This window comes from Lagopus muta, chromosome 2 (assembly GCF_023343835.1).
Source record: "Lagopus muta isolate bLagMut1 chromosome 2, bLagMut1 primary, whole genome shotgun sequence".
NCBI lineage: Eukaryota > Metazoa > Chordata > Aves > Galliformes > Phasianidae > Lagopus > Lagopus muta.
The window spans coordinates 105,682,913-105,706,396 of record NC_064434.1 but is presented as its reverse complement, the minus strand read 5'-3'; the positions used below and the strand labels follow the sequence as shown (position 1 = coordinate 105,706,396).

The following is a 23,484-nucleotide window of genomic DNA, read 5'->3' as shown; positions in this document are numbered from 1 at the left end:
CTGCCCTCAAGGACAGAGAACAGAGCAGAGCTGACAAACCTTTAAGGAATCTTTCCTTAGGGTACAAGACCTCTCCACACCAGGTGTAGAAAATCAGGACAGGAAGGCAAGAGACTGGCATGGTTGAACTGGGACCTGCTGGTCAAACTGGAGAGCAAGAAGAAAATATACAGGCAGTGGAAGCAGGGATAGATGCCCTGGGAGGAGTGTAGAGATGCTGCTAGGGATGGGGTCAGGAAGGCCAAGACCCAACTAGAACTGGACTTAACAAAGGGTGCAAAGAAGATCAAGAAAGGCTTTGACAGGTACATCATAAAGAAAAGGAAAGTTCAAGAAGGCATACCATCCCTCTTGTGAGCAATATAAGCAGGCTGATAACAACACACAAGGAGAAGGCTAAGGTTCTCAACATTTTTGTTTCAATCTTCACTGGCAACTGTTCTTCACACATCCCTTGAGCTGATGGGTTGGAAGAAATAAGCCACTCCCACTGTACAGTTTGCAACCTCCTGAGGAACGTGAATATCCATAAGTCTATGGGTCCTCACGAGATGCATCTCAAAGTTCTAGGGGAACTGGCTGATTTACTTGCCAAGCTACTCTCCATGATATTTGAAAAGTCATGGCAGTGAGGTGAAGTCCCTGGTTACTGGAAAAAAAGGTACTGTCGCACCTACTTTTAAGAAGAGCAAGAAGGATGAGGCACTGTCACACCTATTGTTATGATGGGTAGGAAGGATGACACAGGCAACTACAGATATGTCAGCCTCGGCTCTGTGCTGAGGAAGATCATGGAGCAGACCTTGCTGGAAGCTATGCTAAGACACATGGGAGAGAGGGATGGGATATGGGACAACCTGCACGGCTTCACCAAGGGCAGGTCCTGCCTGACCAGCCTGATGGCCTTCTATTGTGGTGTGACTGCATCAGTAAACAAGGGAAGAGACACTGATGTCACCCAGCCGGACTTCAGTAAGGCCATAAACATGATCCCCCACAATATTCTTCTCTCCAAATTGGAAAGGTGTAGACTTTATTGGTGAACTGTTTGATGGATGAGGAACTGGTTGCAAGGTTGTACCCAGAGAATGATGGTCTGTGGCTCAATGTCCAGATGGCGATCAGCAACGACTGGTATTCTTCAAATGTCAGTACTGCTCTTTAGTATCTTCAACCACTATTCCTGCACCAAAAGTAACTTGCTTTTTTTCCTTCAGTTTTACCAGATACAGGAAGTTGTAGCTGGAGGTTGAAAGTTGCAATAACTATTACTAAAAACTATTACTAAAAACTATTACTTCAAAAGTCGTTCCTAAGATTAGAAAAGCAGTAACCAGTCATCCATACTTACCTAGTTTCATACTTCTCATCGATACAAAATAGACGAATACAGAAAGCATTTGAAGCTCCTCTATATATTGGATGAAAAGTATCTTTTTCTTCAGCCTCAAGGAAGGAAGTTGCTGAGGCATGAAAATCCATGTGTGTGACATCATCTAAAGGCAGTTTAGTTTGGGAAATAGCAATCTCTCCATCTTTCTGCAATAATAGAAGTAGTGATCACATAAAACATTGCGGAAAATATTTTCATTTTTTAAAATTAAGGTCTTGCATCATTCCTATTTTACAGCATTCTAAGCAGAATTTTACCTGTCACTTTGACAAACACAAAAGTCTGAGGAGGCATTTTTAACATGTTGTTTTTGAAACACTAAACAAAAACGGTCTTTAAAAATGCTTAAGTTGGTGCTGCAGAGCAAAATATTCATAAATGGTTATTGTTGGAATTCCTTTGTGAGGCAATAAATGTCTCTGATGCAAAACTATATGAAAATTAAAACGTTGTTATCTATACTGCATATCTATACTGATGTATACTACATCAATACATTTCATATTAATGCTCTTGTTATCAAGTTGAGCTTCATCACCAGAAACAACAGAAGATACACAGTCAGAACAAGGGCCCTGTGAGTTCCCCAAATGATGGGAGAAAACTGAAGCTTTACTGCTATGTTTTAACAGCTTTGATAGCTTTCTGCCCATAAGAGATTTGAAGCTGGGTAACAGCGAGTTAGAACCTCAAAACTCACACACCTTTCTATGCAAGCAGACTCCCATCCTGTTACAAAATGCTCTCTTCTCAACTTCATCAGAGGCCTCTTGAAGCCATGAACCCCCATATACATAGGGGTCCCTTTTATCCCTCAGTGTCACTTGTTCCAATTCCCATATTGCCCACTGTTCAAATGGAACCAGATGGGTAACTCTTCTGGTTAATCATATCTACTACCTCCACACAGACCGTAGCTAAAGCAATTCTGATCTGTGGGTGCCAGCAGTGGGCAGTGCAGGAGCAGAAACAGGAAACACTGCTTGTCCCAACAGCCTCCACCTCTGCTTCAAATTAATTTTAAAATCACCAGCACTGCTGTGTGTTACCTGCACAGCTGCATCTTCATCACTAATGTCTTCCAAGTTTTGAGATGAAACGGTTTCTGCTTCCTGACATTTTTGATTCCTTTTATCTTCATCTGAGTAATGTAAAAGAATATACAAATCAGGTCTAAAAACGCAAGTTTAATCATCAGAACCACAGTGATAACTGATGAGGAGGAGTGCCAGACTGCTTCTGTTGAAAGGCTGGTTTTATTTATTTGTAACAAACCATGTTTAAAACAGACTCTCCTGTATTTACTTGGCTAGAACTTCATTAGACAATCTGATCTCAAGGAAAAATCAGATAAATCAGATAATTGGCTTTAAGACAGATATTGAATAAGACAGAGTTTGGAAGCAACTTCTAACTCTTCCATTATATGTAATAAATTGTGATTCTATCTGAAGGGAAAAATAGAAGTGACTAATGTATTGACTGGTCTCTTTAAAGTATGTCTGTTGCTACCTTGCTTTCTAACGACCATAAGAATGAGCAAGGGTGCTCAATGCTCAGATTATTTCTCCTACCAGAATACAACCCAGGCAAGCCAGAAGCCTTACCTAATGGAGCAAATAGGGATAAGAAGCAGGCATTTAAATTTCCCTCATTTGATAATTGTATCTAGCTCTCTAACCCTTATTTCATTTCTTACAAAAGGCGTTTGCTGTTTGACCAGTCCTCCAAAGTTTGCCAATTTTTGCCTTGTCTAAAAAATGCTCTTATCTAAGAAATGCTCTCCTCTGCTGCTTTTCCTGGATGTTGAAGTAACTGCTTCAAAGCACTTTGCCAGTCAATTGCCAATTGCAACTTTTGTGTGTATGATTTTTCAGCTAAAAATCAGACACAGATTGAACTGTGTGTGGAATGCCCATAGTAGCGAGGACCACAGCCTTGGTAGGCTGTTAGATGTCAGCAGCATAAAGAAGGAATAAAAGGGCCCCATGGAAAGGAAAGGTAATTGACAATCAAACCAACAGAAACCAGGTCTCACATCTACATGATGGATCATGGAGTCCTGGAGTCCACTGAAGATAACTGTCCAGGTTCTGGATGGACCAACCAGAGATGAAGCATTACCAGACCTGGTGCTCAGCAATGCAGAGGAGACCTCATTAAAGAGGTTAAGATCAGAGGCAGTTTGGGCTGTAGCAACTGTGACCCTGTCAAATTTGGGATCTTGAGGACAAGGGCCTAGCAAAGAGTATAGACAGGACCATGAATTTCAGGAGAGCAAATTTTTGACTGTTTAAGGAGTTACTGGATGAGATCCCCTGGAAAACTGTCCTTGGGAACATAGGAATGGAACGGAGCTGGCAGCTCTTTAAGGACACCTTTCTGAGAGCACAAGAGCTCTCCATCCCCCAGCATGAGAAGGAAGCAGAGGAGACAGTAAAATGGCATGGCTGAGCAAGAATCTGCTGGCCACACTGTATGGGAACTGCTGAGCCACGGCCTGAACCTCTGATTGAGCACCTGAGGCGAGCCATGAGTCAGCCAGAGGAGCACAGCTGAAGGCAATTCACCCGTGCTGCCAGAAGGGTGGAGCCTGGCTGCAGCCCTCCTAGACCTATTGAAGAGCTGGCTGCCAGTGGGGAAGGAGCTCTGCTGGAGATTGGCTCTGCTGGTGTTTTGTGAGTGAGCCCAGGATAGGGGTAAGTCTTCTACTTATTCTCTTTTGTTATCATAGTCTGCTTTGCCTAACTGTTGTTTATTTTGTGATTATAACATCATAAAATTATTTGATTATACACCGCATTGATGGGAAAAAAAAGGAAAAGCATAAGTAGAAGAAGCAGGAATTAATGTTTCATGTTCTAAGATGAATATAGGGATGCTGTCTGGTCTCTCAGAGATGGGCTCAGGAAAGTCAAGACACAGATGGAACTAAACTTGGCAAAGGATGTGGAAAAATAACAAGAAGGGATTCTATAGGTGCATGTACACTAGTTACAAAAGACAAGCAGAGGAAAGTGTACCCCCCTGAAAAATAAGAATAAAGCTTTAAAAGACATGGAGAAGGCTGAGGTACTCAATGAGTTCTTAATCTCAGTCTTCACTGGCAGTCAGGCTTCCCACAATTCTCATGTCCCTGAAGCTAGAGACAGAGATCAGGGAACAAAATCCCCCCCACTGTGAGCAAAGAGCAAGTCTGAAACTGCCTCATGAGGCTGAATGCATACAAGTCCGTGTGGTCAGACAACATACATCTCAGGAACCTGAAGGAACTGGCTGATGTGGTTGCCAAGGCATTCTCAATCGTATTTGAAAAGTCGTGCTTGTCAGGCAAAGTCCCTGGTGATTGGATAAAGGGAAACATCACTGTCAGATTCAAGGAAGAGAGAAAGAAACTACAGGGCAACTACAGGCTGGTGAGTGTCACACTGGTGCCTGGGAATACCGTGGAATACCTCCTGGAAGGAGGCACACATAGAACAACATAGTGATCTGAGATAGTCAGCATGGCTTCACCAAGGGCAGATCGTGCCTCGCCAATCAGGGGGTTGGAAATAGGTGATCTTTAAGATCCCTTCCCTTCCAACTGGATCCCATTGTATAATTTTGTCATCATCCTGCTTTCCTCGGTAACATTGTAACGGCCCTCCAGTTTATTTCATCTCAATTGGGGTAAAACAGGAAATTAAGCTGATTGGATGAAATTACTTGTAGCCATTTGATGAATCATTTTTTAATCATAGACTGACATGATAAACAGCCACGACAGGTACTAATATGATGCACTGTGTGTGTGTATATGCTTACAGCATTTCTGATGAAGAGCTAAAGCCAACTAAAGCAAACATCTACATGTCAGGAGGTTAGATAAACATCTAAATATATTTTTTGCCTTTCTACCCCTTGGCTGGAGGCAAATGCAAAGTGGATAATTAAAATGTAAGAAACCACAACAAAAATACCCCAAACCAATTTGGAACATAGGAGATGCGTTATGTTGTATTTTAATTACTTAACTACTCTACAGAACACTACTGATACCTGGCATCAATGTTAGAGAGCAGACCATTAACTTTCATAACATCTTGATACTTGTTAGGCAGTAGGCAACCATCATTCCAGCAAACATGAAGTATTTGTGGGAAAGCAATTCCTAAATCTGCATGGTGATGTATTGTATGATTCAAAGTCAGTGGAAAGTGAGGGTGTTCAGAACCAGAGATCACCTGATCTCCTCTCATAAAAGCCACAACTAAAATCAATTTTATGGACCAAAATTATTCAAGTTGTCACCTGGAATAAAAAGTCAAGTACTACTGAAGCCAATGTATTCCATCAAATAACCACCAAAATTACTAAAGCTAAGTGTCAGCTCCTGTATCCAAGCCCCTGAAATTCTGTCTTCAATAGTTTTGCCATTCCTTATATTGTCACCTCTCTAATTTTACAGATACAATCTCTTAACAACTGAGCCTGAAAACAACTTTTAACTAATAAACTCTTCAGGTTTAGATATCATGGCTGTATAAAACAGATTAGGTCAGAGCATCCCTGCATTGGAAAGCATTAGGAACATAGGAAAGACAAAGCTTTTGAGTTTTTGAGCTGCAGGAGGAGGAGAAAAACCATCAAAAGTCAGCACAACAAAATTCTTCTCTCTGCTGCGGAGCTTTACCACAGCAAATCCATCTAAGCTGTATTCACTGTTATAAATATTTTTCTTCATACGGTAATGACGTTTAAATTCAAAGGTTTAAAATAATTAAGCTCCAAGTCTTTTTAAAAATCTGCTATCTGAATATCTATTTTTCTGTTAGGAGAAAAGAATGCAGACACGATTTGCAGGGCAAGAAGAAACACAGGGGTTAGAAATGAAGGTTTCTCCAGGGGTATCACAGATGTGAGACCGCACAGAAATGATCAAATGTCATCTTGATTAACCCAGTTACACTTCTCATTATAAACAGCCTTGCAGGTGTCAGAAGTTAATTAATACAAGCTTCCTGTTGTCATGTAAATATTGATATGTTGTTCTGACTTTACATTAAAATGAAATCCCTTTATGGCTCCACCATCCACTGCTGTCAAACGTGGCTACATCGCTGTTTACATGCGTGCTGTACACAACTGACTGTGAAGAGCATTAAATATAGCTGCACTAAATGAAGCAAGGAAAATGAACAAAAATAATAATAATAATAATTCTGTGATTGCTGGGTCATTAGCAGAAGTAACAGTCAGCAGGATTCAGAAGCCAGTTCAACATGAAGCCTGATGAAAAGCCCTTGAATCATTCCCACGGCATCATGTTTTCTAGCTGCTAATTCGTGACACCATATAGAGTAACAACCAAATTACTGTAATTACCCTGAAATGTAAGTGGCATATCAATATTATGTTAAACACTGATTTTTTTTTTTGTACACTCTTTCATTATTATCCAGTGTTTTGAAAGGAAAACAAAAAATAATATCAACCTGTGGTCTCTGTTTAGAAGCTGAAGAGCTTGGAAGAAATATCCCCATTGGGTCTTGCTGTTGTTGTTTTCATATGGGGACATAAAATGACTGTATAAAGGAATGTGGCTTGCATTTTAAATTCTCAGACAATTCATTCAATGAAATAAAGACCACATCTTCTATTGACAAAAGATGATATAAAGGCAGTGAAGCTTCCCTAGACAATTTGGCAGCAGATTTCCAATACAGTGGACTGCAGAAATGGTGCAATTGTTGAAACATTTATATGATCATGCACAGTTACGCAAATAATCATAAGTGGGCTTAGCAATGGACTACCAAGATGGAACTCTTGTAATAGTTCATATTCTTAAATGCACAGAGCACAATAGTTTTATCATTATTCAGTGATAACAGAAATTAATATTCCTGAACAATATATTGCTATGAGCCATCTTCAGTTTTACTATTAATTTCTATTGGTGCTTCCTTTAAGAATGGTATCAAGTTCTTTGCTGAGGAGTTCTTTTTCAGGTGTTGGCCTTTGAGACCCTCAGTGACTGGCACACAAGAGATCAGAAAAAGCCTACCAATAAATCTCTTTTCCTAAGGCTGCTCTTGAACAAAAGCAGCTTGAAATTGTGGCTCTAGATCTAACAGAGCTGCAAATGCAAGTGGCACCTCCAGGCTGCCTGCTCAGCAGAAAGAAGGCGGAAGCAGGAGGGTGGTAGCAGCTCCTGATGCCTCTCTGTTCTGGAGACAGAAGTTAGGAATTGGCTCCATGGTGTAGGCTGGTATTTCACAGGACTCATGATAAAACCTTACTTGCCATTCCAAACAGAGGGATACCAAGACATTAATGTATGTACACTCCATCTTTCATCAACCCAAACAGACAAAAGTCAGAAGACACTGAATCCACCCTATATGATGGGTGTGATAGGACAGTCCAGCCAAGACTGACAGTGCACTCTGTGGTCCTCAAACTGGTGTGAGGCCTGGAGTTCCTGTGTTGCAGGAGAAAGGTTGTCTTTTTTGCTGGCCTGACTCTGGAAGTTTGAGCCTTCAGCTCAGCCAGTGTTGCAATGTAGCAGTCAGAGCTTACAGTTTGTCCAGGTTCAAGGAAGTACCAAGGGATCACCCCTTTCCCATCCCAAATGAGAGTAGGTACATCACTTTACCCACTGAGGGCTGCATCTTTTTCTTCAGTGGGGAATTCATGTCACCTCTCCATGGCCCCAGCTTGTACTGGTGAAATCACATCTCCTGGTAACGATGCAATCCAGGAAGCTGTCTTGTTCAGCCTCTTATTGGTTCAGTAGGTCCTGACCAACTTGCATATGGCATTCTTTCTGTTCCTGTGTGAGCATCTGTGGGACCAGCCTAGTGCAAACTTTGTAATATTTCAATGTTTCTAATGCATTGGAGCCAATATTCAGCTCCAAACACAATTCCCTGGTTACAATCCGCTGATTTGTGTGGATGAGCTGATCAAGACGCTCTTCATTTCATGGTGTGACAGCTGTACATGGCTATTTGGAACTTGGCTTATCTTTAACACTGCTGTCTCAATTGCTGAAACGCATCACCCTCTGGCTCACTGAGCACACATCCACTGTTCAGACTCCATACACGTTCAGCAAGCATCAGTGAATGTCAATGGTGCAATTTTTGCCACACGAAGGAATTCAGCAGCACACCTTTGCTTCGCGTGCACTTCCATGTCAGACACCATTCTGTCAGACCGCCCCTCTGCTGCCCTCTGTTGTACAGCAACAAAATGGAATGGAATATTGATGGAAAGGTTCAGCTGCTACTGCCATCCCACCAACATCTGCTTCTGATGTCGTGGGCCAATATAATAAAATAGAAGGCATTACTTTTGGAGCAGCCCTCAAATATTACTGCCCAGAGTTTATACTCCTCAGGTGCAAGACTTCTGCTTGTTGATTTTCATGAGGTTCCTGTCAGCCCATTTCTCCACCTTATCCAAGGCACCCTGGAAAGCAGCACAGCCCTCTGGTGTACCAGCGAATGCCTCCAGTTGTAGATCATCAGCAGATCTGCTGAACTGAGAGTTTAGATCAAAATAGTTGTCTAGACTTCTTGCTGATATAGTGGTAGGACAGAAGTCAAAGTGAAATCAACACCACTCCTATCTATCAGGTACTTAAAATACGGAGATAATATTTTCAGCTTTAAAGTGAAGTATATTTCAAACTTTTCAGCACGTTTTTATATAGCTTACTGAAGAACTAATCCTGAGCCAACTTTGCATGACTTTGCAGGGTGGGTAAATTCTTTCAAACTTAGTTTGTTCCTGACCAAACAGTGCAAGGAAGGCAGGCCCACTACAGCAGGAAAAGAAGGAATGGTCTACTTTTCAGAAGAGACTCCTATAAACAATCTTTCTTCTTCCTTCAGTCCTATCTATACATCTATATATGTTTGTCACCTATTTTGAAATAATACTCTTGAAGCTCCAGGAGTGTGGACCAATACATTATGTAGCTGGGTTTCTTCATCTCTTATTAGCAAGGTTCTTACCTTTGTGGGGGAGGGGGAAGTGCATAGGTGAGCCTGGAAGGCAGTCTTTTTTCTTTCACTTTACTCTCTCGCAGCTGCCAGCTCTGAGATACCAGCTGGTGACTGCTCTGAAGCTGCCTAGTTGTATTTTTTGCCTGGTGCTTAGTGTTTAAACAAGCAGATATGTAACAACCTATCGGTGTTCATTTTAATTCCATTACTAATAGTAGATAGCATAATGTTGCCCTTCTGGAAAAAAAAGCCCTTACACACTGAAAAATAAAGACAACCACAGTAAATTATTTCTGTTCTACAAATAGGTGACATTCATGTTACTGTTATTTATTATTTGCAGTAAGGTTGCTCATAGCTGCTTTGTCATATCGTGCCCAACACAAAACCAGAACAAAAATAGTCCCTAATGCCCCAAAATCTTGTAACCTAAGACTGGGAACAAGAAGCAGAGAAAGCAGAACAGGGACCACGGGGAAAGGAGAGAAATCAACAAAACAACGTAACAGCCACTGTTAAGCAGCTGCTCAGCTGCTGACAGATATTAGAACCAAGTTTGAAAATGAAATCTTCAATTAATAGCACAACTGCAGCCAACTGGAAACACACCCTATTCTTTGAATTTGAAACCTACGTCCCACACACCTGTTTCAGTGAGAGCCTCCAAGGTGCTAACAGCATACAGTCCTGAATTAAACAGCTCTCCTGCATTAAAAAACACCAGGCATCCAGCTCCAAAGCAGATACGTTCACTTGTTTTTTCTTACCAATATAAATCTACATTTTCTTCCAACCTTTTCGAAAGCTGCTCAGAAGCTAGAAATAAATGCAACTCGAATCTAGCTAGAATTTTAGAATATGGATACCTTCTGGAATGCTTGGCTCCTTTGGTACTTGGAGAACATCTTCAGGATGTGGTTTACAGAGTCCGTGGAAAAGCCGTAGATCAAAAGACTCACGTAACAAGGAAATGTCTACTTGAGAGCATAAGCTCATGAATCCCACTGCAGTGCCACCATCCTGAAATATAGCAGCAGTATCACAATATGCACAAGATGACCAGGTACTTTTAGATCAAGTGGAAAAAAAAAAAGCAGTGATTTGCAGAGGGATTAGGATTATTTATATGGACAAAATTATGATCTATTGTTTCAATAAAACACCTAAATCTCCAAAAAGTAATTTTTCTTTAACTTAGAGTGCAGCTAAAGTAAAATCTGGATTTAGCTAACCATAGTGTTTGACTTATTACTGAATGTTATTCTGTAGAAAAAATTCTGCTTACACTGAAAAGTATATTTTATTTTCCCATGAAAATATAAACAGTTCTTTTACAATATATCATATGTATGCTATAGAGGAATTAAAAACACCGAATATTTTCAAGTCCTGAAAATATCTCAGAACCGGCCTTTAGAAAAAGTAAATCCTGTCAAGTATGAAAATGAACCTTGCAATGTTGAAACAGCATCACTCTCTACATTGGATTATACTACTGAAAGTTCCCAGAAAGTTGTATTGTTGAGAAACAAAATAACTGTGGAAAATCAGAACTTGAATGTCGGTGGGTTTTGGCTTTAAGCTAAGACCAGCCCAGAAGTAGGAAGCTATTCAATTTTGTAGTACTATATTCGACTTTCCCATCAAACAATCAAAATATTTTTTTCCTTAGTATACATAATGAAGGCATCTTTTATGAGCGTCATGAAAACTCACAGGTTGGATTTGTACGGCCATTCTGTTCCCCCATCAGCACTCCCACAAAAATAATAATAATTAAAAAATCGAGTTCCATTTTTTTCCCAAACAACAAGTGATTGTTTGTTTGCCTTGTTTGCGTAACTGAACAAAAGCTGGGTTGCTGCAGTTGTCTGGCTGCTGTGTAATTTTAGGCCCAAGGCTCAGCAGAGGCTGATTAACCAATCCATCTACCATATGTGCAAAAAGAGGTTGCCAGCTTCATTCTCTGCAGGGAAAATTGGCATCTATCTTGGTTCACATGGAGGTGTCTTTCCAATCTGCAGCAGCAGCAGCAGCAAGTATAAGCTATGAGGGCCTGAAATACCTTTTGCTGGTATCACATTGAGCTATAAATGTACAATTGAAATGTATTATTTATAAAGATAGCCATCTGTAATGTGCTATTACACTAATGGCTTATTGTTTCCTATTTGGCTTCCAATGGCAGTGATTACATGGTAAGGTTTTATAAAATCATTTGCTATAGAAAGCAGACTTCTGGAATTAAGTAGGTTATGCTGCCTATCAGCTTAAAATACCACATACAATTACTAACTCATGAAAATATTAAGAGGAATTTTCAGTGTGATAACTATTACCACCTCTATTTGCTATTTAAATTAATTCCTGAGTTTCTGCCTTCAATTCATCAAAAGATCTGACTGCCCGAGCCAAGAAGTGGAAGAAAAAAACAAAACAGCACTTTCCACTGTGAAAACATTACTGGCTACAAGTTCTCAGATGCAATATTAGTTTTTACAAAGAATAAAAATTGGTCATCTATAATGCAAAACATCTAAAACAGCAACTTGCTTTTTTCAGAATGGCCTGTTTCAATTACTTGGAAAGAATCCATGCAATTACTGGGAACTGCTCCTTCATTTACTTAACAGTAGATACCACTCCTAAAGAACTGACATACACAAAGAAAGTGGCAGAGGGCATTGTGTGCGTGCAGATTGTGAATTGTACCTTCCAAAAGTGAGCTTGTTCTTTTTATTCACTGAGCTGCAGCATGAGCTGTCACTCACATATGACTTCACTAACATGATGATTAGATCCAACTAGAGCACGTGACAGACTGACCTCACAAACAACAGCTTGATTTTCTTCATCTTGACATGCTATGATATCAGCAAGGAAATATTCACTATGGGTTTCTTTCAGAATCTCACTCTGACGCGTCCAGATTGGCATGAGATCATCGTAATCTTCCAACCTATGAAAAAGAGATCGTGTAATGTCCTAATAGCTGTCCTATTAACAGCTGCTGATGCTTCTGTTCTCCTCTGTTAGCACACTGACAAATATTAAGAAAATCTCATTCAAAGCACCTACCTGTGAAGAAATAATTTCACCTAAGGACATGCCTCTAACAGACACTACGTCTGGAGCCTCAGAACCAGAGGAGAGGCAGAGGCACTTTCAAAAGCCAACGCCACCCACCTCAGATCTGGACTGCTCTATGGAGATGCCTATCTATTTCTAAAAAACAACCAAAAGAGTAGCCCTGTTCAAAACTATCTCACCCAAGGCATCTCAGGCCAAGTGGATGTGGGCTTTTGGCCTCATTTAAATTAATGACATTCAGCGAGTTCAATCAATTAGAGCTGGCAGTGAGCTCAGAAAGCTACAACAATGCAATTTGGAAAATCTCCATTTTTCTTTCCTTTTGCTTTCCTTTTTCTTTTCCCTTCCTTTCCCTTTCTGTTCATTTCCCTGTCTTTTTCCTTGCCTTTCTCTTTCCCTTTCCCTTTCTTTCTGTTTCCCTTTCCCTTTCTTTCTGTTTCCCTTTCCTTCTCTTTCCCTTTCCGTTTCTTTCTCTTTCCCCTTCCCTTTCTTTTTATTTCCCTTTCTCTTTCCCTTTCCCTTCTTTTCTCTTTCCCTTTCCATTTCTTTCTCTTTCCCTTTCCTTCTCTTTCCCTTTCCTTTTCTTTTTATTTCCAGTTCCTTTTCTTTCCCTTCCTTTCTCTTTCTCTTTCCTTTTTTCCTTCCCAGCCCTCCCCTCCCTTTCCCCTTTCCCTTTCCTTTCCCTTCCCTTTCCAAAAACACCCAACCAAATAATGCCTTTTTGTGCGGGAGAAATAGTGCTGTATATTGACTAGATTACTGTTATTACACACAACAGTGTGGGGGTCAACTGGCAGAAATCAAGCTATTATGCCTTCATAAGGCATTTGTTAATGCTCCATCACTGAAAAAGATACAAAGGCCAAAGTGCAACTACTCCATCCCTCTGCCTGGTGAGAAGCCTTCTGCATAGGTGTGAGCCTGCAGCATCAAGGCTGTGTGTAGAGACATCTAACCTCAACCTCCCCACTTTCAGTTTGAAAGCATTCCCCCTTGCCCTACCACTATCGCACCGTGTAAAAAATCTCCCTCCCTCCTGTTTACAACCTCGCGGAGCCCCGGGCCGCCCGGCCGCGCCTCGGCTGCCCTCTGGCGGCTCGGAGACGGGAGCGCCAGGAGCGAGGGCTGCGGCTCCATCCCGGCCTTAACGGGGGCCTCCCTGAAGTAAGATGACACTAGGAAAATATTTTCAAACAGCTCTGTTCTTTCAAAGCGTTACACACTGTAGGAACACGTTTCTGAAGATCGTTATCGGGAACGATTATTAACAAATCCCTGGGTTTTACTAAGAGTCGTATTTTGCTCCAGGCTCCCGTTGCTCGCGTCTGTGCATGCTTGTACCGAATTCGAGGCACGGAATTTGGAACCCTCGCCTCCGCATAGGCAGCAGTTCAGTAAAACAAAATAAACCCATCCTAGCTGTCACTCGTGGTACTTCGCAGGAGCCTTACAGTGGGCCAAAACTTCAGTTTCTAATTTGATCCAGTAAGGGCTGAGTGCCCAAGTGCTGACAGACTGTCATCAGACCGATGGACACAGGCAGCGGTGCCTGAGTGCCTCGCCGCTCCTTCGCACCACAATGAATGTGACCTTGTGAGCCAGCTTACCTCTCTACCAGTGACCCCTTTTATTTGGGCATTTTTTCTTCAGTTTTATTCTCCAGCCATCTGCCCGAAAGCTCTCTTCTTACTCCCATTGCTCAGAGATAAGAAGCCCTCCATCCCCGATCCAGTAGCTCTGACCTCTTTCTGCTTAGGTCAGCCGAGCGGGTTGTTGGGGCTGCACGGACAGTAAGGGAGCTGTTCCAGCCTGCCAAGAGTATCTGTTACATATGCCTTACTAACTGCCTTTTGAGCAGGGTGAATAAATGCTTAACTTGTGACCTTTAGGATGCCCCGACTCGTAGCGCTGTTCCATCTGCCAGGAGTTTTTATAATTTAATTCTCCTTCCGAAGGGTACCCGCCAGATTCTCTCATTCAGTTTCTAAATTGAGAAAGCCAGCTTGAGGAACCAAGGGAGATGAATATTGTGACTGTTTGCTCTAAATTGAAGACAGATAGCAAGATGACAAATGTTCAAGCCGCATGGTTTTTCATTCATTTTCTCAGTTAAGACACTATAAATCACTCGTCCACAGTATTAATTCAAAAGCTGTAACTAAAATGAAGCTCTAAAACACTGGAAACAAATATTATTAATTCATATTCTTTATATTTCAAACTTAAATAGTAGTTTTTCTCTTCTTCTCAGGCAATATCTCAAGGGAAAAATAGCAGAAAGGTTTTCTACTGTCAGAGTTTTACTGTTTCCACACAATAATGAGGACTGTTCCAAAAAGAAATGCCTCCTATTTTATTATGATGGCCCACAACATCAGAGGTGGATGTTGGCAGTACAGCAGCAGAACTGAACTTTCCCAGCAGAGTCACCTCATGCAGATATTTACAAGCATGGCATGTAGGCTCTTGTTCATTGCTGGCAAAAATTCACAGCTGATGGTGGTGGCTATGTTGAAAAATAGTGTTTTGCAGCTGAGGATGTGCTCTGTCTGGACTACGTGGTCCTGTGAGTCTTTTCCAACCTTGGTGAGTCTATAATTCTATGATTCTGTGATGCTATCAAATAAGGCTACTGTGCTATTTGTATATGTTGTAGTTTCCATGTAAACAAATAGAAGGCATCATTTTTCATTTACTTGTCATCTCCAGGTGCAGATGACAGTTCTGCAGGCTTGTGGAGCTCAGAGAGGCTGCTATACAAAGCCAATGGCATTCAGTGGGCTCTGCATAAGCCTCATCATCTCCCCACGTACTAAGAGTTGTAGGAACAAAACTATTTTTGATTTCTGCAGTCCCCCACCTCAGATGTTTTGTTGTTTTGTTTTTTTTTAAACAAACATAAAAAGAAAATAAGAAAAAAGACCTTAACATACAAATACTAGGAAATTCCTAGACAGAGAACAAGCACAATAAAGACATTCCACAGAGCTGCAAATTTGTGCTGTCTTACATGGCACAAAAACAAGAAAGAGGATCTAAAGATGAGGTATCAGCAAGAAACTTAAATGTAAAAGCTTACTGGAGTGGGTTCAGACACACTACAGTTTTATTATGAAGGTCAGATAGAGAACAACATGAAAATTAATGGTTAAGCAAAGTATCAGTTTACAGCTTCCTCTTGCAGTAAGAAAGGGAAGAGGGAACACAGATTACCTTAATCTCCTATCATTGACCCAGAACATGTTGCTAGGCAGGTGTCTGTGGACAACTTCCATAGATAAATCTCTAAAGGGCTCCACTGAATGTTACTATGGATGCCAGTGAAGTACAAAGGTGAATAGAAAGGAAAAGGAAAGACAAAACATCTGCAAATATAGATTCTCTGAGTAAGATAAATTGTGTTATCCATACATCTGTATTTGTATGAATATTACATAACTAGGTACTGTGTAATTAAAAAGAAATAAACAGTTTCCTGGTTAGTTTCCTAGGTTTTGTTTTTCATAAAAAGAAACTGGTTTTATTATTCACAAACAACTGCAGAAATCCCAGGGAAGATGCTATCTTTATGTGTTACACAGGTACAGCTTGCTTCCCACGTCCAGTCATGGCAAAAATACTTTCTATTGGCAATGTCTGATGGTCATAAAAAAAAACAAAAAACGTGTCTCAAATGAAATGGAAAACATTATAGTCAGAATCAAGGGGTGAGGAAAAGCTTCAAATCCTTAGCCATTAATTCACCTACAGATAACGTGTTAGTATCAGGGGATCATCTGCATAATGGCAGCTGGTAGATGTCTCAAGGTAAAAGCTTTTAAAAGCCTGAAAAGTTCAAGTTTGTATGCAGATGATTTTGTGACACTGAAACATCCTCACCAACAGCAAAATGCTTTGACGTGGTCATGGTCAAGTCTCTGTCCTTTACCTTAAAACGTTCAAGAGCCAAATTACTGGGTATTGCAAACACTGAATAAAATAAAACTGTAAGAGAAGGAGCACTGTTTCAGGCCTATGTGGTAAAATCATAGATGTGTAAAACACCTCTCTGTGAGATCTATTAGTCCAAGATGTTAGCATGAACTAATCCACAGATAGGTGTAGATTTACTAAGCAGACAGAGGTTCCTAATGAGGCATTACCTTCTCTTAGCACTGGTCTGTATGGACCACACATTACATGATAGAGCCCCATGCTTGTCCCTAAATTTTGATTGCTATTGCAAGGACCAGAAAGACTTCTTAAATCATGGTGCTGCTACACAAGCACAAAGCAGCACTTACCAGAACAAAGAGAAACAACTCCAGAAAGAATCAGAATCAAAATTATTACCTCATTAGACATTACTCTGCATGTGCCCTTAGCAACATGAAGAGGAAAACAACTGAATCAAAACGTGAAAGATGCTAGTTATATTGTGACCGTGGTACCAAGAAGGTACACAGCACTGACAGCAGATTTAATCCAGCAATACATACCAAAAAAAATGCCCTAATTGGGGCTGAATCTGCATTTCTCACTTACTGTAGTCAGTGCTGGCACAAGCCCAGAAAATGATGATTTGGCATAAACAGCAGAATTCAAATGGCAGGAAAAAAAAGCAGTGGTAAGGTCAACATACAGGTAGACATCAATAGATGGATGACATCAGCCAGAGAAACTTGCAGCTGTGCCTGGTGTGCACTGCTGACAGCAGAGCAGATAGACTAGTTTTTTCTTCTCCAATTTTTAAAGACCTTTATGGCTTGAATCCCAAAACAACAGCAAGGCTGTTGATATGTGATATGTGCAAACATATCATAAAAGATAACAAAACAAAAACCAACTCATTGCTCCAAGCTGCAGGTATTGAGATACGTAACATTGTGGAAATTAAACCAAAATAATAAATTACTTCATTGTTTTCTTAAACTCTCTCAACAACACTGATGAGGCAAGCTCCCCTGAAATATAGTGACAGTAAATGTATGAAGTGCCTATACAGAAAAACTGAATGAAAGCAAAAGGAGAATTTCTGTGTCTGAAAGATTAGTGGAACCAGGGAATCGCTATTTAATTCCTCTTCAGTTTTTGCTCCACTAGCCAGAACATGATACAACAACAAAAATAGTCTGAATCTGTTCCAAAAAAACTGGAAATCCTATGCAAGGCAGTAAAGCAAATATTCACAGAATAAACACTGCTGACCAAAAAAGTATTAATTTGATTTCTATGCATCGAGAAACCTGATTTCTGAAAAAAATACAATTGATCTCATGATGAAGAAGGAAAAAACAGCATAATCACAAAATAGCTACTTAATAAGGCTTTCAAGCAGCAAAATCATGGCCATTGAGCTGATGGTTAATGGAATAGGAATTTTTTTAATTAATTCAGACAAAAAAGTAGATGTGAGAAAACTGCATTACCTTGCTTTGCGAACATGCAGCTGTGGGTGATGCTGATGTCTGGGACACGCGAGCAAAGTAAAGGTTTTATCCACTGCTGAACCCGGAGCAGTCATCATCTTTTCAAAGACACCATCCAAGCCTGGCTCTGTGAATGACAAAAATCCATTAGCAGTAATAATGAACTTTCATTATTTAAACTTTTAAATGATCAGGAGAGTCATTAGAGGAAAATGAATTTTCGAACTTAAACAGTAATGCTCTCAATCTTTTAAGTAGTGAGACGGTAATGTCAGTAGTATGAGCATGTTAAAGCATTGTTACTGGATTAATTTGAGGATTATTCTGCCAGTTCTCCTAGTTCCTCTACATAACCAACGTCTTTTTCTACAGTATTTTGTAGTAGACAGAAGTGGGAGCCAGCCATTAAGTGGGTGCTTAGCTTAACAGTCTGAATTCAGGGCTGAAATTCCAAGTCAGATGCTGCTCTCAGATGCTGAGTAAGATGTTGCATCTTCTCATCTTTTGTACCTCTGCTCTAAAAGAATCCTAGCTTCCTTCCACACCCCCAGCATGCCTTCTGTTCCCTACCAGTGAATCCTCTCCTCTTGTTGGACTCAGCTAAGTGAGAGAAAGTACCTGATGGGACTGGCTCAGACATAAAGGTATGACACCAGACAGACAAATGTAGCTCATTCATTCATATACATATGAATGAATACATCTACACATGACTCGTTAGTCATTGCCTGCGTGCACCAAGGGGTAAATATCATTAACTGCCTGCTACAGAGCAAGCACTGACCTCAATCTCTTGACTCCACTCAGCCATAAGTATTCGCTGAACTTGTGGGAATTTATTTCTAAGATCAGTTTGAAGCCCCATCCATTAAAGACTGCTGAATGAAACATGCTACTACATAAACCACTTTTACTAGGAAGGTCCATTAGAGAATACTTTAGGATTATGGCTTCTGCATGTTTAGAAAATGGTAACTGCTTTCAATATATATTAAAAAAAAAATTAAAAACAAAACAAAACAAAAAGCCCAACACCACAGTCCAGCATAGTAGTGGTAATTAGTTGTCATTATTTTAAGTCTACAGTGGTATTAAGTTCTTACCTAAATCCTCATCAGCTGGTATGAAGAGAAGTATAAACTGCAGTTCTGGTATTGCAATAAAAGCTCTCCTGGACAAATAACATAACTGTATTCAGTCTTTCATAGCTACATCAACTCATCAGCTAGTCTTTTAATGCGTAAAATTTATTCTCCAGTGTCTCTAATCTTCCCCTCATGAGCCCACATGGCTCAAAAATTGAAGCATTTCATTTAACACAAGTAATATGACAAGAAAATCACCTGGGCATTTTTACTGTTCCTTTCTACCCTATTTCTCTATTTCCTAATCTTCAGATTTCAAATACCCTCCTTCTTATATCAGTTCCACCATAGTGAAAACAAATACAGATGCCAGGTCTGTGTTGGCAAATCTCTGAGGTGGCACCAGGATGAGCTGCCGTGTCACGACAAAGTTTCCAAATTCCACAGCATCAGCCTCAAATGCAATTCACTCCAGTTATGTAGGTAGGTTCTAAGCTGTACCAAATAACCTAATCCCTGAGTGCTGAGCTAACACATCATACATTGTGCTGTTTGAACCAAATAGTTTGTAAATTCACTGTGTAATCCGTAGCTGGCAAATGAGCTAAAGATGATCTGGGAACAACCATACCCCAGAAACATCTATAGCTTTTGAAGCTTCGTGCTCAATCATGGAAGCTTAGAGTGGAAATTTAGAAAAGAAAAAAATAAGTAAATCCAATGAGTCTTGCAACTGCAATACCGATAGCAAACAGTGGGAGCAGATTGCACATGCTTCACTACAGAAACTTATATATTAACTCACCTGATGATTTCTTGGGAACACCCAGCTGCATATTCCTCTTTGGCCACAAACAGATGCATGAACAGAGTGTTCAAAGGCTACAATATGAAGAATGAGAACCTAAATACCATGCATTTCATATTTATCGTCTACCCAGGTGTTAATATGTACATTTCCAATATCTCTGACCTGCCCTCAAAGTGCACGTATGAGTAATTCATTGCCTTCAAAGCATACGCTCTACAAATAAAGGATGGTTTTAATATTATGATTTTTGCTTATGCAAAATGTTAGAATCTGATTCATGCTCAAGCTTACTGTTAGAATATACAGTATGTTAGAATGTATTTTAGATACATCCTTTTAAAAAATTTATAACTTTTTTTTTGTGTCAACTAATAACATTTTACATGAACCACAACAATCAACAACTCAATCCGAATGTTTATTTAATAAAGACATTCTTTTGTTTCCTGCCAGGTTTAAAGAAAGAAAAGAAAGACCTCACAACTAAAACTGTTTTTCCCTTAAAGGATAGGGGAGGATTACAAAGTCTCTGCAGTGCACTGTTAGACACATTTGAATATCCAGGCAGAAACGGAACTGACTAAAAGATGCCTTTTTCCTATTTGCCAGTTTGCCTGCAAAACACCTTGGAGAAAAGGAATCTCATCAGAACACGTACGATTGTTTTGCCAGTGCTGAAGCACAAAATATCCACTGAATCTTCTGCATAGATTTTAGAAAATCTGTATTCTAGAAAAACAAGGGTTGTTCTGCTCCTCATCAGTATTCTGAAGCATCTTCCACTTCTGTTTATAAGCAGTAACTGCTAACATGCCAAAGCTTTTTTTGGTTTGTTCCTTTTCTCATTGTACACCTCTGCATTCTGAAGTCAGCTGCAGTTTTCCTACAAGAGATATTATCAAGTAGGCAGCCCGAGGAAGGGCGAGCAGAGCCAGCAGCGCAGTGTAACACAACAGGGGCAGCTGTGCAGTGAATGAAGTGGTTGTGTCTGCAAAGAACAGTACACAAAGTACTGTTCAAATGACAAAGAAAACAGATTACAAGAAAATTGTGTGGGTTTTTTTTTTCCTTTACTCCTATATAAGATGTAATAATTGTTTCTTTTAACAGCAAATGCAGCAGTTTTAAATATAATCACTTATTTGTCAGTTTTTCTGCAAGCCATTGCTTAATAATGCCCAGAACAACACTGGAAAACTGATGAACTGTCTGGAGATGATTTCAGCACCGGCAATACTGGCTGCTAGTTTTTGAATGTTTATAGTCAACATTTTCTACCATTTCTCAGCAATCACAGGGTGATCCAGTTCCTAGATGGACTGAAGGATGGACAGCATTCAAATGCAGAACCTCTAAGCACCTATTTCTAGTTGTACTAAAGGGTAATTCACAAACTTGACTGAGGAGCCTGTGTGAAAACGGGCACCATATAGAACAGAGTGCAGCCATCTCCACACCAACACTAAACAAGGTCACTCCACAATCAAGTCTCTTGTGTCAGCACAGTCCTGGACTCAGTGTGATTAACCATCCTTCAAAGGGCAATGTGCTCCCCATCCCTTAAATTTGGATTCCATCTTGTAAAACAGCAAAACTTGATTCCAAAAGGTATGAAAAAGAGAACTTCAGTTCAGGAAGGGAACATCACAGACATCACAGCAAGGCCTCCTGCATAAAAGCTCTGCTAGACAGCACCAGAGCTGGGTAGGTTTTTGAATGAAAAATGATAACAACAGCAATAGCTCAAGCTGCTCCCATTGACTGTGCAATACATTAGAGATGTTTTGCTCTTATCTGGCAAAGAACTTGCATTCCCTACTGGCCTCTGCCAGGATGACAGTTATCTTATGTCACTATAATGGCATAAGCACAGGTACTCGTGAACTTCTTGATGGTTTACTAAGGAACCTGACCATCACCTTCCTCAGCTTGAATCATCAGCTCCACCAGAAAAAGATTTTAGATGCCTATGCAGATTTCTTATAGATGAACTTTATCTGGGGAAAAAAAAAACCAACGAAAATAATACAATTTACTTACAGTGCATTTGTTGTTAACATAGTTTTTATTTAAGAATGATTCCCAGTCGGACTGATCAGTGATATTCCAATTTGGATAGTCAAGAAAGATGGCGTGGGCTATAGCCTCATTCTTCTCATTGCAGAGTGTCAGGGCAAAAGTTGATTTTTCTCTGTAAAAACAATTTCATTTTGCAGAATTTGAAGAAAGCGCATGGGAGATTTACACTTAACCATCAGGTTTTGTAGATTTAACTATTTAGCAAAAGTGAGAGGGTTTTTTGTTTGTTGTTGTGTTTTTCATACGTGTGTATGTGAACAACTTCTTCAAAGACAGCCCCTTGCATGTCTCAGCTCTTGAAATATACATGCAATTAACAAAATTCTTCAGTATTTCTACAGTGTTTACAAATGTTTGTGGTTTGTGCCTTCACATCACTGGCATTTTTGCAGAGGAAGGGACCTCTTTATAAAGTAAGTTTTGTACTATTTTCTGCTTCTCTTCAAATTTTCATCCCCTTCCCTCCCTAATAAATTATTGTTCGGAAATGGTAAAAGGAAAAATCACTAGAAATATTACTGAAGAGCTTCAGTCATCTTTCTTTCTCTCTGTTTTCAAGTTTCCCAGACTCAAACTCTACATGTGTATGTACTCACCTACCATGAGTAACACTACTGTTTATAACTCAGCTTGTTATAATGTCGCCATGCTTAAAAGTGCTGCAAGGGTCAGGCTCAATCAAACTTTATTACCCACATCCTACCTTGGACATTACTGTTTCAATTTCAAACAGTTATTTGATTCTGTTACTATAATAGCTCACATGATTTTTCAAATTCTGCATTTAATGGCTGTTTACAAAGGTGGATAGTGATAGGACAAGGAGGAATGGTTTTAACCTGAGACAGGGGAGGTTTAGGTTGGATATCAGGAGAAAGTTTTTCACCCAGAGGGTGGTGAGGCACTGGCACAGGTTGCCCAAGGAGGCTGTGGATGCCCCATCCCTGCAGGCATTCAAAGCCAGGCTGGATGTGGCTCTGGGCAGCCTGGGCTGCCGGTTGGGGACCTGCACACAGCAGGGGGTTGGAACTGGATGAGCACTGTGGTCCTTTGCAACCCAGGCCATTCTATGATTTATTCTATGATTCTATGAATTACTACATATTCAGCATCTAAGTGTTTTGTCTTCTTCATATTTTTCTTCATACATCTGTTTTTCCTCAGATAGTTGGTATCTGAGGTATTTGGACAAGTGGGAAAAGCCTACATGGCCTAGTGGTATTTCACACATTTTGTCTCTATCTGTCATTCATCACTTCATAGAAAGATGAAAAGATCAACACTTTCTGTGTTAACTCCAGTAACAGAAGACTTCTGCCACCAGCCACTTCTCTGAAGGTTTTGCCATGGAAGCAGCAGGAAAGAGATACACAATATCCTCCATCCATGTGATGGCAGCTGGCGGGCAGGAAAGGTTCCCTTTCAGTAGTGAAAAAAAGACAAAGATTTAGATATACACAAGAAAAGAAAAGAGAAAAACTGTGACCAAAAAGTGATTAAAACCCCTACTCCATGCCCTCTGTTCTACCACTCTGCAGTGGACAAAAAGGAATCCATTAGATGGAGCCAGGTGCTGACAGCTGCTGCTGGATCCTCCTGGTTTCACCTGATAGTAGCCAAG

General features: G+C 40.3%; 1 protein-coding gene across 1 annotated transcript in view; it reads right to left on the bottom strand.

Moving 5' to 3' along the window:
- The window catches only part of CFAP61 (cilia and flagella associated protein 61), a 90,518-nt gene that overhangs the window by 66,353 nt on the left and 681 nt on the right, over positions 1–23,484 (bottom strand). The window contains 8 exon segments of the mRNA XM_048937186.1: positions 1,352–1,539; positions 2,443–2,534; positions 10,257–10,410; positions 12,217–12,349; positions 17,889–18,015; positions 18,992–19,059; positions 19,779–19,855; positions 21,825–21,975. Coding sequence (XP_048793143.1) covers positions 1,352–1,539; positions 2,443–2,534; positions 10,257–10,410; positions 12,217–12,349; positions 17,889–18,015; positions 18,992–19,059; positions 19,779–19,855; positions 21,825–21,975 — 990 coding nt within the window.